This window comes from Abramis brama, assembly GCF_963993115.1.
Source record: "Abramis brama genome assembly, chromosome: 14".
Taxonomy (NCBI): domain Eukaryota; kingdom Metazoa; phylum Chordata; class Actinopteri; order Cypriniformes; family Leuciscidae; genus Abramis; species Abramis brama.
Genome location: NC_139976.1, coordinates 1,204,478 through 1,218,490, shown reverse-complemented (window position 1 = coordinate 1,218,490; position 14,013 = coordinate 1,204,478). Strand labels below are relative to the sequence as shown.

General features: G+C 40.4%; 3 protein-coding genes across 5 annotated transcripts in view; 1 reads left to right on the top strand and 2 right to left on the bottom strand.

The window, feature by feature from the left end:
- ascc1 (activating signal cointegrator 1 complex subunit 1) overlaps positions 1 to 14,013 on the bottom strand; it is a 163,320-nt gene that overhangs the window by 120,642 nt on the left and 28,665 nt on the right. The gene's annotated exons all lie outside the window — the stretch shown is intronic.
- On the bottom strand, positions 168 to 2,568 carry ndufb8 (NADH:ubiquinone oxidoreductase subunit B8). Its single transcript, XM_084136063.1, has 5 exons — positions 2,430 to 2,568; positions 1,820 to 1,946; positions 1,611 to 1,710; positions 697 to 852; positions 168 to 332 (listed from the first exon to the last, which is right to left on the bottom strand). The coding sequence occupies exons 1-5, from the start codon at positions 2,548 to 2,550 to the stop codon at positions 240 to 242; spliced, it is 597 nt and encodes a 198-aa protein (XP_083992189.1). The 5' UTR covers positions 2,551 to 2,568; the 3' UTR covers positions 168 to 239.
- The window catches only part of arhgap44b (Rho GTPase activating protein 44b), a 47,818-nt gene continuing 37,052 nt past the window's right edge, over positions 3,248 to 14,013 (top strand). For all 3 annotated transcript variants that reach the window (XM_084135066.1, XM_084135065.1, XM_084135067.1), the window contains exon 1: positions 3,248 to 3,504. In XM_084135066.1, coding sequence (XP_083991192.1) covers positions 3,452 to 3,504 — 53 coding nt within the window. In that variant the 5' untranslated portion in view covers positions 3,248 to 3,451. The remainder of the gene's footprint in view (positions 3,505 to 14,013) is intronic.

Sequence of the window (14,013 nt, the reverse complement as noted above, 5' to 3'; positions counted from 1 at the left end):
TACTGCCATACAGTGAATAGAAACTATTGAAAATAAAATTAATAAAAGCAAAATTTGAAATATGAAATGAATGCATACATCTGGCACACATCATAAAAAATAAAAACCTGATGACAGTTTAAGTCCTATTTGAATGAAAAGTAGAAGCATTATAAGAAACGACAAGCTTTCAGTTTTAAGTTAACTTTATTAGAGAGACAGAAATATACACAAGTTATGGAACAGACAGGCTTCTAGCATTAGATTTCATAATGAGTGACAGGTTCTGGTTCTTTCTCCGGGTCTCCACCTCTCTCCAGATACAGGTTGTTGTAAGGATACTGTTTTGGTGCCTGGAAAGAGAAAGACGATCATTCATAAGATTTATGAAAAGCTTGAGGACTTCCAGAAAAAATAACATCATTTTTTTCAGGCAGAATGCTGATCCACAATTAATTTTCATGTTGGATTTTAAGACTATTTGGCAAGTCAATAACACAAATTACCCTATTTAAAAAAAAAAAATAGCTCTACAAAGTGATAAAAGAAAAATAATGACAGACTATAGACATGCATGTGTGTGTATTTATATATACAAAATAAGTATACACAGTACACACACATATATTATGTAAACACAAACTTTTATTTTGGATGCGATTAATCGTTTCACAGCGCTAGTTAATGTAAATTGCTCATCGCTGTCCCTCTACTCACCACAGGCTGGTAACAGGGGAACATCTCGCCCAAGCCGAACATCAGCACCATGAAGCCCATGAAGCCCAGCAGGGTGTTGCGCATGGTCCTCCAGTCCACAGGGCTCGGAGACGTGTCAACCCTGTTCCTGATGTACATGTCAAAGTCATAGTGCATCTGCAACACACACAGAAACCGTCACAAAACAGCCTCTAATCTGAGAACCCCATGAGACGTGGACGATTTCAAAGACAATGCATTAACATCTTGATTATACTTGATACATTTAATCAGACACTTGATATCTATGCATTCAAACACCTTACAGGGATAGGTCACCCAAAAATTAAATTTCTATCATTAATTACTCAACCTTTATTCAACAATCAAAGGTTGAACCACTGTAGTCACATGGCCTATTTTAGCAATGTCTTTACTACCTTTCTGGGCCTTGAAAGTTGCAATGATTCTATCCTATGTTTCTATGTGGGGTCAAAAATATCTTCATTTGTGTTACGAAGATGATTTATGGGGCTTATGGGCTTGAAACGACTTGAGCGTGAGTAATTAATGACAGAAATGTAATTTTTGGGTGAACTAAAACCCTTTAATATCAAATTTGAGCAATAAGCTGTAATTTTAATGTTTTCTCCTACCGTACAAAAATGGTTCTAGATCTAAATTTGTTTGAGCACTTCAGTTATTACATCTTACATTTTAAAGGCTCAGATATACTACATATTTATACAAATAGTCAGCATGTTGGCAAAACTGCATGGTGCTTTAAACATTCTTCTTCTCTGCTTCAAAAAGCATGCAATGCAATGAAAAAGTGTGCATGCTGGAATGGTGCAAAATGTTTTTGTGAAGGTAATACCCAATGCATGTGTGCAATGATGTCACTTGCATGAACCAGGGTTTATAGGGATTCTTACCGGCTCTCCCCAGTTCCTCCTCAGATCAGGATGGTCCCACTGATACCAGGGGTCTCTCTCATGCTGCGATCGGTCCGGCAGCATCGGGTAATCACCATGCCTGCGCAACGACAGTGCAAACTTATTTAAATACATCACCAGCCATTCAACATTTAGGTAGGAAAACACATTATTCATTCAAAGTGTGTGAACATTACACAGATACTCACCCCTGGCCGTCATCGGGAAAGGGCTGGTAATCTTCCAGCGTCATGTTGTATTTCTTGGCCGCTGCCGCTCTCTCTTCTGGGGTTTTTGGGTACGGGCCGGGCAGAATGTCCTTCGAACCACCAGAGGCTGCAAAAACACAACATAAAATATTATAATGATTCCACACAACACACAATACTTCATTTATAACACCTGTGTTATCCAGACAACCTTATTAAAATGCATATTAAATGTAGACATATTATTATGCATTATCTAGTTTAATGGATTCATTAAATATGTAATATGAAGAAAACTACATCCTATAGTATACAAAACAACAAAGGCTAACACAGTTGGACATTTAGTAGAAACACATTTGTTAAAAAGACTAAAAAACGGCACTTAGTTTATAATGCACTTAACACAAATCAATAATTAATCCAAATGCAAAGCAGTTAACAATGACCTACGTTTGTTTACAAACACGTAAAAGAAGTATCATGGATTCGCTTAGCCTGTTAGCTCACCGGCCTTGACATGAAGGTTATCATCTTTTTATCCTATAAAACACTGTTTTTATAGCGTACATTCGCATAATAAGGGGGTGGCATGTGTATAAGACAGCACCTGCTCTTGTTCCGAGGACAATTTCAGAGATTCTCGGTGTTTTTCCTTTAGTGAGAGCTCGAGTTAGGAGACCCGCTCTGAGGGCCGCCATCTTGCCGCTCTGACACTCCACACCGCGCATGCGCGAACTGCTGTCAATGATTCTGCGCAGAGGACACGCCTCAATGACACTGCAGCAGAACGCGATGACAAATTAAGTCATAAATGTTTTTAAACAATTCGACATTGTTTTGTATGAATGTGAAGGCAAAAGGCTTTAAGAGTCAGTATAATATAAAGTCTCATGATATAATATCATATAGGCCTATATGATATAAAGTTACTCTTTCCAAATGTACCTATGTTAAATAAGTTTGGTGTCGTTCATACATTATTAATTTGTTTGCTCATTCCTGGGAAGAAAACAGTGTTTCTTTAATCGAACATACTACATTTTTTATTCTCTCTCAAAGCTGCACTTCTACAGGACATCCACACGATGGCAACATTGTTACAATAACTATTTTTCTTATTGGCAGTTATTAATATTTTTAATTGTATCGTGAATAATTAAATTATTTTACAAATATATTTAGTAAATTATGTAATTATTTTTCAAGGCATATTATATTAAAACACTATAGTGATTTCAGTTTATTAGCTGCATGTTTATGATTATATTACCTGATTATTATTATTTATTTTTTTACTGGAATATTTTACTTGAGTGTAACGAAAGCTTAAAACTTAAGATCTTAAAAACGTCTCTTAAACATTCTTTCTCACGTCAGAACTACATTTCCCACAATGCCCTGCTGCCCCAGCCGCGCGTCACCGGCATTCAGCGGAGCATCTCGAGCGACGAGCAGAACGCGCAAATGATGATTTCTGGCGTTTTCATTGCATATTGGTGATGATTACACACCGAAGAGGAATCGTTCACTATGGCCCGTGCCGTGGAATATTTCCCGACGGTTGTTCTTTAAGTGAGGAATGTCAGTTTGTGTTTCATCCATCGGGATTCACGCACAAATTGCAGGAAGATGAAGAAGCAATTCAACCGAATGCGACAACTGGCCAACCAGACCGTGGGCAGGTAAAACACCTTAAAACACGTTAAAACACCTTGAAAACCTCCATCTGCTGCTGATGCACGATTAACAGTCGAGCAGTCGACGGGTCATTGATATACAAACTGCTTTACCTGATATATTTACATATGCAAATTATAAAATGTTCCGCTTAGAATGTCAGTTATAGACCCGGCTGTTAGTTTGAGATGTTCATGTTTGCTTGAGGAAATCTGATGTTGTTGTTGGTTTTAGTGGTTTTGGGATGAAGTGATGGAGATGTGGAGATGTGGGCCTTCAGAGCATCACCTGTCCTGACCCCATATCTATCTATCTGTCTGTCTATCTATCTATCTATCTATCTATCTGTCTATCTATCTATCTGTCTATCTATCTATCTATCTATCTATCTATCTAACTTTCTATCTATCTATCTATCTGTCTATCTATCTATCTATCTATCTATCTATCTATCTATCTATCTGTCTATCTATCTATCTATCTATCTATCTTTCTATCTGTCTGTCTGTCTGTGGTTGTTGCACCTGTCAAATACACACACACACACATATATATATATATATAGGCCCTATATATATATATATATATATATATATATATATATATATATATATATATATATATATATATATGTATGTATGTGTGTGTGTGTGTGTGTGTGTGTGTGTGTGAGAGAGAGAGAGAGTGACTGAGTGAGTGAGTGTGTTTGTGTGTGTGAGAGAGAGAGAGAGAGAGTGTGTGAGAGAGTGAGTGTGTGTGTGAGTTTGTGTAAGTGTTGTGATTGTGTGTGTGTGTGTTTGTGTCTTGGTTACCACGGCAACATGATGGGATGCTCTTGTGTCATCAAGGATGAGTTGCAGGAGATTCCCTGGAGAACCAGAGCCTGATTTAAAGGGGTCATGAACTGCATTGTTTTATTGTTTCATGTTTCCTGGGGTACACTTATAAAGTTAGTATGATTCTTACAACAAAAATTGTCATCATTTAAAAAATAAAAGGCATTTTTCATAAGGACAGACAGAGATCACGCCTTCATAGTAGAAGATGACTTGATAATTGCATAATATTATGCAATTAATTAATTAAATAAATAATAATGCAGTTATTAGTTGTAGAAATAGTTTGTGAGATTGTTGTCAGCCAGTGTTAGTGTTTTAATTACGCTGATATTTGACTCAGATCAGCCGAAATGTCTGTGACTGATCGACTGAGGTTATTGTGCATGAAGCTGATAATCTCCAAATCTCGGCTCATTACTCATCCTGACTAATGTGTGTGTGTGTGTGTGTGTGTGTGTGTTGCTTTAGTGATTTGTTACAGGAATTCGCAGTGAGAGTGTCGTGGCAACTCTATGGTTACATAAACAGAAACCTCTGCTTAATTGTTGATTATGGAGTTATGCATACGTCACGTCTCCTGGTTGAGGTTCACTAGCGTAACGAGTCACGAACCGTAAAGTGTTCTCCTGCTGTCGTTCTTTTAGTGCCACTTTTTAAAGTCAGTTTTGACCTGCACTGATGATGTCATTTTGGAGGCGGAGCAAGTTGAAAAAAGATGATCGACAAACGTTTGTTTCTTTAGAGTAACGTCACTGATGAATCTTTCACAATGAGACCAGGAACACGAATTAAGAGAGCAAATAGAGTCGGTTTGGATCATGTGACTGTTTCTCCTGAGTGTGTGTGGAGAGAGAGAGAGAGAGAGTGTGAGTGTGTGCGGATAGAGTGAAAACTGTAGGAGAATAATAGCAGTGTCCATTAAAAATGCAAGTCACTGTGTTGAAAGCACTGAGAGATCGATCTGGCGAGTGAGTGTGTGAGAGTGAGAGTGAGTGTGTGTGTGAGAGTGAGTGTGTGTGTGTGAGTGAGTGTGTGAGAGTGAGTGTGAGTGTGAGAGTGAGTGTGTGAGTGAGTGTGTGAGTGAGTGTGTGAGAGTGAGTGAGAGTGAGTGTGTGAGAGTGAGCGAGTGAGTAAAAGAGAGTGAGTAAGTGAGTGTGAAAGTGAGTGTGAGTGTGTGAGAGTGAGAGTGAGAGTGAGCGAGCGAGTGAGCGAGCGAGTGAGTGAAAGAGAGTGAGTGAGTGTGTGAGTGAGTGTGAGAGTGAGTGTGTGAGTGAGTGTGTGAGTGAGTGTGAGAGTGAGTGAGTGTGTGCGGATAGAGTGAAAACTGTAGGAGAATAATAGCAGTGTCCATTAAAAATGCAAGTCACTGTGTTGAAAGCACTGAGAGATCGATCTGGCGAGTGAGTGTGTGAGAGTGAGTGTGTGTGTGTGAGTGAGTGAGTGAGTGTGTGAGAGTGAGTGTGTGAGAGTGAGAGTGAGTGTGTGAGAGTGAGAGTGAGTGTGTGAGTGTGTGAGTGAGTGAGTGAGTGTGTGAGTGAGCGAGTGTGTGAGTGAGCGAGTGTGTGAGTGAGCGAGTGAGTGAGTGTGTGCGAGTGTGTGAGTGAGCGAGTGTGTGAGCGAGCGAGTGAGTGAGCGAGCGTGAGTGAGTGAGTGAGTGTGAGTGTGTGAGTGAGTGAGTGAGTGAGTGTGAAAGTGAGTGTGAAAGTGAGTGTGAAAGTGAGTGTGTGAGTGAGTGAGAGCGTGTGAGTGAGCGTGTGAGTGAGCGAGCGTGTGAGCGAGCGAGTGAGTGAAAGAGAGTGAGTGAGTGAGTGAGTGAGTGTGAGAGTGAGTGTGAGAGTGAGTGAGTGAGTGAGTGTGAAAGTGAGTGTGTGAGTGAGTGTGTGAGTGAGTGTGTGAGTGAGCGAGTGTGTGAGCGATCAAGTGAGCGAGCGAGTGAGTGAAAGAGAGTGAGTGAGTGAGTGAGTGAGTGAGTGAGTGAGTGAGTGTGAGAGTGAGTGTGTGAGTGTGTGAGTGAGTGAGTGTGTGAGTGAGTGAGTGTGTGAGTGTGAGAGTGAGTGTGTGAGTGAGTGAGTGAGTGTGAGAGTGAGTGTGTGAGTGAGTGTGAGTGTGAGAGTGTGTGCGTGAGTGAGTGCGTGAGTGAGTGCGTGAGTGAGTGAGTGAGTGAGTGAGTGTGTGTGAGTGTGTGAGTGAGCGAGTGTGTGTGAGTGTGTGTGAAAGACAAAATCAAGCCCCGCAACGTCTGTTTCATGCTGACTTTCAAAATCAAAATCTAATTGTTGTCACTTTTAGCTTTAAAATCATATATTATTTACTCTGATAACTGCATATAAATACTAAAGACCGTAAATTGCACATATCTGCTAAAACGAGAAGGTTTGCATATAGAATCTGTAACAGAACGAGTAAACATCTATGAGCAAATAAATTAAGTGTATGACATCATACATCTTAGGTGTGTAATTGTTGTGTTTGATCTTTCTTTTGAAACGAGCCTCAGATTAATCAGTGCTTTCGGGGCAGCAGTTCATTAAGGACTAATCAGAGTCGTTAGTCCTGTTTACACCGTCCACAGTGTGTTTATCCAGAGCAGCGTCTGGATTTACTCTGTTTAATGCACTAATGCATTGTTGGGTTTTGCTAAGGACATATTGTGGTTTATATTCTGGTTAAATGTGGAGCATGGCACAATTTACCATGTTTTATTACAGCATGAATGTGGTTTTAAATGTGAATACTTAGTCATAGTGTGGAAGAGAATAAAGGAGCTATTTCAGTCGTGTTTTAGGTTTATTTTTGTTTATATCTGACAGTAAATGTCTTTGTCTTCTCTAACAGCACATGTCTTCATCATAAGACATTCTTCCAAGAAAGCAAAACCTCATATAAATAATCACTCACTTAATAATGTTGGGTTAAAATAACCCAACGAGTATCCCAACTATGGGGTGGTAATGCACCTCTCCAACTGGGAGTTATTTTAACCCAATGCATTGGGTTAAAAGTAACCCAACAGTTAAGTTAACTATTTATTTTTTATTTATGACGTTATTCAAATACAGATTGTTTATTTGTATAAAACAAATATGTCTCAACAAATATATTTTTAAATTGCAAACTAAATATTGGGAAATCTAGAATTTAATGTAAATATACATAATTGTGTACATAAATTCCAAATACACAAGTGTACATACAACATATGTATTTAACCCAACAGCCGAGTTATTGCTAGAAAACACCCAATGATTTTTAAAAAATAACCCAACATTTTTTTTAAAAATAACCCAACATAGTGACCCAATATGTGTAACCCAACGGTTGGGTTAAAAAAGATAACCCAACGTTTTTTACTGTGTATAAATATTTATTAGGTTAAATACTATTTAATAAGCTAATGTCATTATACACGTATTTGAGCACAGAAGGACACCGTTGACCAATCACAATCCAGTATTCTGTGAAATATTGAAGATTTGCAACGTTTCTAAAACATCACGCGATCGTCCGACTTTTGTTTTTGCTTCAAATCTAATTTCATCGGATGATCTGTCTCTATGAATGAGACTCTGGCTCAGCTGTATGTGTATGTATTTCTTTTGCTGTTATGACTGTATAATTGAAAAGAACGCAGCTCTGTGTTCTCAGCCAAACGGCCTGTGGTGTCTCTGACAGGAGTTTGTGTCCGAGCCGAACATGAGCTCAACTGGACTCCGTAAGTTCAGATGGGAATGTTATTATATTGATCATACTTGCATGCACACTTATCCTGATTAATATTTCCTGGTTTAAACAGTATTTTAGTTTTGAGAAAGACAGTTTGTCGGTATTAATTGCAATGATGTAAACACAGGATATGTTTATATATCTACACTTTCAGAATGAAAGCAATTATAAGCTACAACAACACAGGCAACTGAACATAAATCACTATACAGACACGAGACTTACGTTTTGCGGTTTATTGCACTCTTGTGTGCTTTTGTCAAGGACATGAATGAGAATTAGTGGCATGAAATTGCATGCATTTTTGGCTGCAACTTCAGGTTATGTGGCCGTGATTTGTACATGTGGACGCCTCGCGCCTCTGACGAACACTGTCTCTGGACTGGAGAATGGAGATTTGTCAAATGTTTGCAGGAGCAAATCGAGCGTTCGGTCTGTGCAGGAATTAGAGCATGCTGGGAGAAGGAGAGCGACGGGCCGGAGGGAACATCGGGACAGTGTCTGGACTTGAGCGCTGACTGTCAAAAACAATTCCTATGCACAGAAAACAATAATAATATTAATCTTTATTTTCAAAAGTTGCATCTCAAAGCGCTTTACCAGAATAAAATTAAAATACAAGATGAAAACAATTAATTTAAGAGCAACACAACATAAAATAACAATTACAAAATTGAGCTGATAAATATTAGAGCTGCTCGATTATGACAAAAATCATAATCACAATTATTTTGGTCAATACTGGAATCACGCAGTTATTTATATTTGTTTTTATTTACATACACGATTTCGTTGACTTAGTAAACATGCATTTATTGAGCTTTTTAAATTTAACGTCATATTTCCTTGAAATACAATTCAACTGTAAAACTAATAAAACACAGGCCCTATATATATATATAAACATACATTGATTTAAAGAAGTCATTATATCTCAGTTCATTTTTTATAATTCTTTGCAAAAATTATAATTGCAAATAAAATTTGATTAATTGCCAAGATTTCCAAACTAATCATTACAGTGTTACTCCCATTGCATCAACATGTTTTATTTGCTAAATTATTATTTTTTTGCAGAGGTTTCGTATTGAGCACGTGAATGCATCGGCCAATCAGAAGTGTTTAAATCAGCAACCACAACCAGTGTGAGCGGTTTGATCCACCGATGCCTGTGTGTGTTCTGAAGAAACATCACTTCACTCCCACAAAGAAGCAAAGCAGACAAACCTGCTGGAAACTGGATGTTTTATTAATAGCAGCGTACGGCATAGATCAAGCCGGCAGAATCACGTAATAAAAGCAATCAAACAACTTTTGGGTTAGTTAAAGTCTCAGGCTTGTTTTTTTTTTTTCTTAAACCTTTATTTAACCAGTAGAATCCCATTGAGATTAAGAACCTCTTTTGCAAGGGTGACCTGGCCAAGACCGGCAGCAGCATATAAAAAATAATACAAACACATAGGTACAGACAAATAACACAGAAAACTAAAACTAACACTTCATGAAATCATTTTAAATCATTTTTACGATCTAAAAACATTTACATATTAAGGCATCTGCCTCTACGTCTTTCATTTTGGATTTAAATGCGTTTAACGAGATTAATTCAGTGAGTTTCAAGTCCTTTTGCAACGTATTCCATCATGCTGAAGGTGCAGAATACAGAAATGCCTTCTTTCCCATTTCCGTCCGAGTCTTTGGCACAGAAAGCATAACAAAGTCCTGAGAATGCAAAAAGTGTCTCCCATTGCTTTTCTGTATGATATGAACACATAGGTTGCTTGCAGAAGAATTGCCTTATATATGAAAGTGTGCCAATGACATAGCCTTCGGGTGGCTAGAGGAGGCCATCCAGCCCGAGAGTACAGCTCACAGTGGCGAGTCCAGCCCGAGAGTACAGCTCACAGTGGCGAGTCCAGCCCGAGAGTATAGCTCACAGTGGCGAGTCCAGCCCGAGAGTACAGCTCACAGTGGGGAGTCCAGCCCGAGAGTACAGCTCACAGTGGCGAGTCCAGCCCGAGAGTACAGCTCACAGTGGCGAGTCCAGCCCGAGAGTACAGCTCACAGTGGCGAGTCCAGCCCGAGAGTATAGCTCACAGTGGCGAGTCCAGCCCGAGAGTACAGCTCACAGTGGGGAGTCCAGCCCGAGAGTACAGCTCACAGTGGCGAGTCCAGCCCGAGAGTATAGCTCACAGTGGGGAGTCCAGCCCGAGAGTACAGCTCACAGTGGCGAGTCCAGCCCGAGAGTATAGCTCACAGTGGGGAGTCCAGCCCGAGAGTACAGCTCACAGTGGCGAGTCCAGCCCGAGAGTATAGCTCACAGTGGGGAGTCCAGCCCGAGAGTACAGCTCACAGTGGGGAGTCCAGCCCGAGAGTATAGCTCACAGTGGGGAGTCCAGTGGGGAGTCCAGCCCGAGAGTATAGCTCACAGTGGCGAGTCCAGCCCGAGAGTACAGCTCACAGTGGGGAGTCCAGCCCGAGAGTATAGCTCACAGTGGGGAGTCCAGTGGGGAGTCCAGCCCGAGAGTACAGCTCACAGTGGCGAGTCCAGCCCGAGAGTACAGCTCACAGTGGCGAGTCCAGCCCGAGAGTATAGCTCACAGTGGCGAGTCCAGCCCGAGAGTATAGCTCACAGTGGGGAGTCCAGCCCGAGAGTACAGCTCACAGTGGGGAGTCCAGCCCGAGAGTACAGCTCACAGTGGCGAGTCCAGCCCGAGAGTACAGCTCACAGTGGCGAGTCCAGCCCGAGAGTACAGCTCACAGTGGCGAGTCCAGCCCGAGAGTACAGCTCACAGTGGCGAGTCCAGCCCGAGAGTATAGCTCACAGTGGGGAGTCCAGCCCGAGAGTATAGCTCACAGTGGGGAGTCCAGTGGGGAGTCCAGCCCGAGAGTATAGCTCACAGTGGGGAGTCCAGTGGGGAGTCCAGCCCGAGAGTATAGCTCACAGTGGCGAGTCCAGCCCGAGAGTATAGCTCACAGTGGGGAGTCCAGCCCGAGAGTACAGCTCACAGTGGCGAGTCCAGCCCGAGAGTACAGCTCACAGTGGGGAGTCCAGCCCGAGAGTATAGCTCACAGTGGCGAGTCCAGCCCGAGAGTACAGCTCACAGTGGGGAGTCCAGCCCGAGAGTATAGCTCACAGTGGCGAGTCCAGCCCGAGAGTACAGCTCACAGTGGCGAGTCCAGCCCGAGAGTACAGCTCACAGTGGGGAGTCCAGCCCGAGAGTACAGCTCACAGTGGCGAGTCCAGCCCGAGAGTACAGCTCACAGTGGGGAGTCCAGCCCGAGAGTACAGCTCACAGTGGCGAGTCCAGCCCGAGAGTACAGCTCACAGTGGGGAGTCCAGCCCGAGAGTACAGCTCACAGTGGCGAGTCCAGCCCGAGAGTACAGCTCACAGTGGGGAGTCCAGCCCGACAGTGGCGAGTCCAGCCCGAGAGTACAGCTCACAGTGGCGAGTCCAGCCCGAGAGTACAGCTCACAGTGGGGAGTCCAGCCCGAGAGTACAGCTCACAGTGGGGAGTCCAGCCCGAGAGTATAGCTCACAGTGGGGAGTCCAGCCCGAGAGTACAGCTCACAGTGGCGAGTCCAGCCCGAGAGTATAGCTCACAGTGGGGAGTCCAGCCCGAGAGTATAGCTCACAGTGGGGAGTCAGCGCTTTGCAATTTGTAATGAACCTCAACAAAGCATGGTAAGCTGTGTCAATCATATGAAAATTCTTTGCAGAAGTATTCATATATAAAAGATCACCATAGCCCAGCACAGATAAGAAAGTGGTGGCCACAAGTCGTTTTTTTACATTAAAAGAAAAACACAATTTATTTTGAAAATAAAAACCCAATTTTAGCCTCAGCTTTTTCACCAGGTACAGCACATGTGGTTTAAAAGTCAGGGAGTCATCAATCAAAAGACCCAGGTATTTATAGGAATTAACAACCTCTATTTCACTTCCCCCCATAGTGACGATCGGAGGGAGGCTTTGTGGCCTGGTCCTAGATTTAGTAAACAACATAAATTTGGCCTTATCTCCATTTAAAACTAATTTCAGCTGCATAAGGGTGTTTTGGACTTCAATAAACGCATTTTTCAAATATTCAGTTGCTTGTACAAGAGTTGATGCACTGCAATATATGGCAGTATCATCAGCATAAAAATGAAGATTAGTTTTGAGTCCCTAAAGGCTGAAATTAAAACGCCTCACTGTAAATAAACAGCAATTTTAGATTATTTACAGTTCAGTCTGACCTCTGATTACCCTTGAGTCATTAGCCGAGCTTGAAGTCGTTTATACTCCACGTATGGCTTTCATTACTCTCTCAAAGATTTAAATGTAGTGTATGTGTCATTATTAACAGGTTATATCGCTTTCGCTCCAGGCGTCGCTGATTGTGACATCGATCTCCTCTGGCTATTGTGTGAGTGTGAGAATATAGACTCCACAAAGCTGAAGCGTTTCCACAGCCGAGCCGATGAATGAGATGCTCAAGAATCCTTGTCGTCTTTTGTCCTCATGTCAGTTGTGTCTTTCTCCAAACGACACAAGAGGAGAGTTTGTCTGAAGGATCTCACACAGCACTGATATTTCATCCGTTAAGCTCCATAAACACCATGAAAGCATCATAAAATATGACTGATGCACTAGATTTCAAGATGCGTTGCCTGACGAATGGACCCAAATGTATGCACTGAAGTCTTTATTCACTGTAAAATCACTTAAAGTCTTTTATCAACTTGAGATTTGTTATGAACGGATCATTGAGTCAGTCAGTTGGACGACTTGGAATTTTGTGCACATAAAAATATTATAAAGTATCCAAACAGCAGTTCGTCTGACTCGTTTACTGTATTCAATATGCTTTTCATGAAGGATGGACCCATTAAACTCATTATTCGCAGTTAATAAACTCATTATTCGCAGTTAATAAACTCATTATTCGCAGTTAATGATCTAATTATTTGCAGTTAATAAACTCATTCGCAGTTAATAATCTCATTATTCACAGTTAATAAACTCATTATTCGCAGTTAATACTCATTATTCGCAGTTAATAAACTCATTCGCAGTTAATAATCTCATTATTCACAGTTAATAAACTCATTATTCGCAGTTAATAAACTCATTATTCACAGTTAATAAACTCATTATTCACAGTTAATAAACTCATTATTCGCAGTTAATAAACTCATTATTCGCAGTTAATAATTCATTATTCGCAGTTAATAAACTCATCATTCGCAGTTAATAAACTCATCATTTGCAGTTAATAAACTCATTATTCGCAGTTAATAAACTCATTATTCGCAGTTAATAATCTCATTATTCGCAGTTAATAAACTCATTATTCGCAGTTAATAAACTCATCATTCGCAGTTAATAATCTCATTATTCGCAGTTAATAAACTCATTATTCGCAGTTAATAAACTCATTATTCGCAGTTAATAAACTCATTATTCACAGTTAATAATCTCATTATTCACAGTTAATAATCTCATTATTCACAGTTAATAAACTCATTATTCACAGTTAATCTCATTATTCGCAGTTAATAAACTCATTATTCGCAGTTATTAAACTCATTATTCGCAGTTAAACTCATTATTCGCAGTTATTAAACTCATTATTCGCAGTTATTAAACTCATTATTCGCAGTTATTAAACTCATTATTCGCAGTTATTAAACTCATTATTCGCAGTTAAACTCATTATTCGCAGTTATTAAACTCATTGAGTCATTGAGTCGAACTCTAACCCAGTCAGTCTCTGAATTGTTCTTTTCAACCTGTTGTTTTTAAAGAACCAGTTGATCTGGTTCACAAACTGAATGATTTGTTTATGAATCAGATTGATTCATTTATGAATCAATATTTAGCTCAGTTGCTTTTTGTTTGTTTGTACAAATTAGGCTATCAAAAGAAAAATGACTTGGAATTTTGTGAATGAATCATTTATTATATT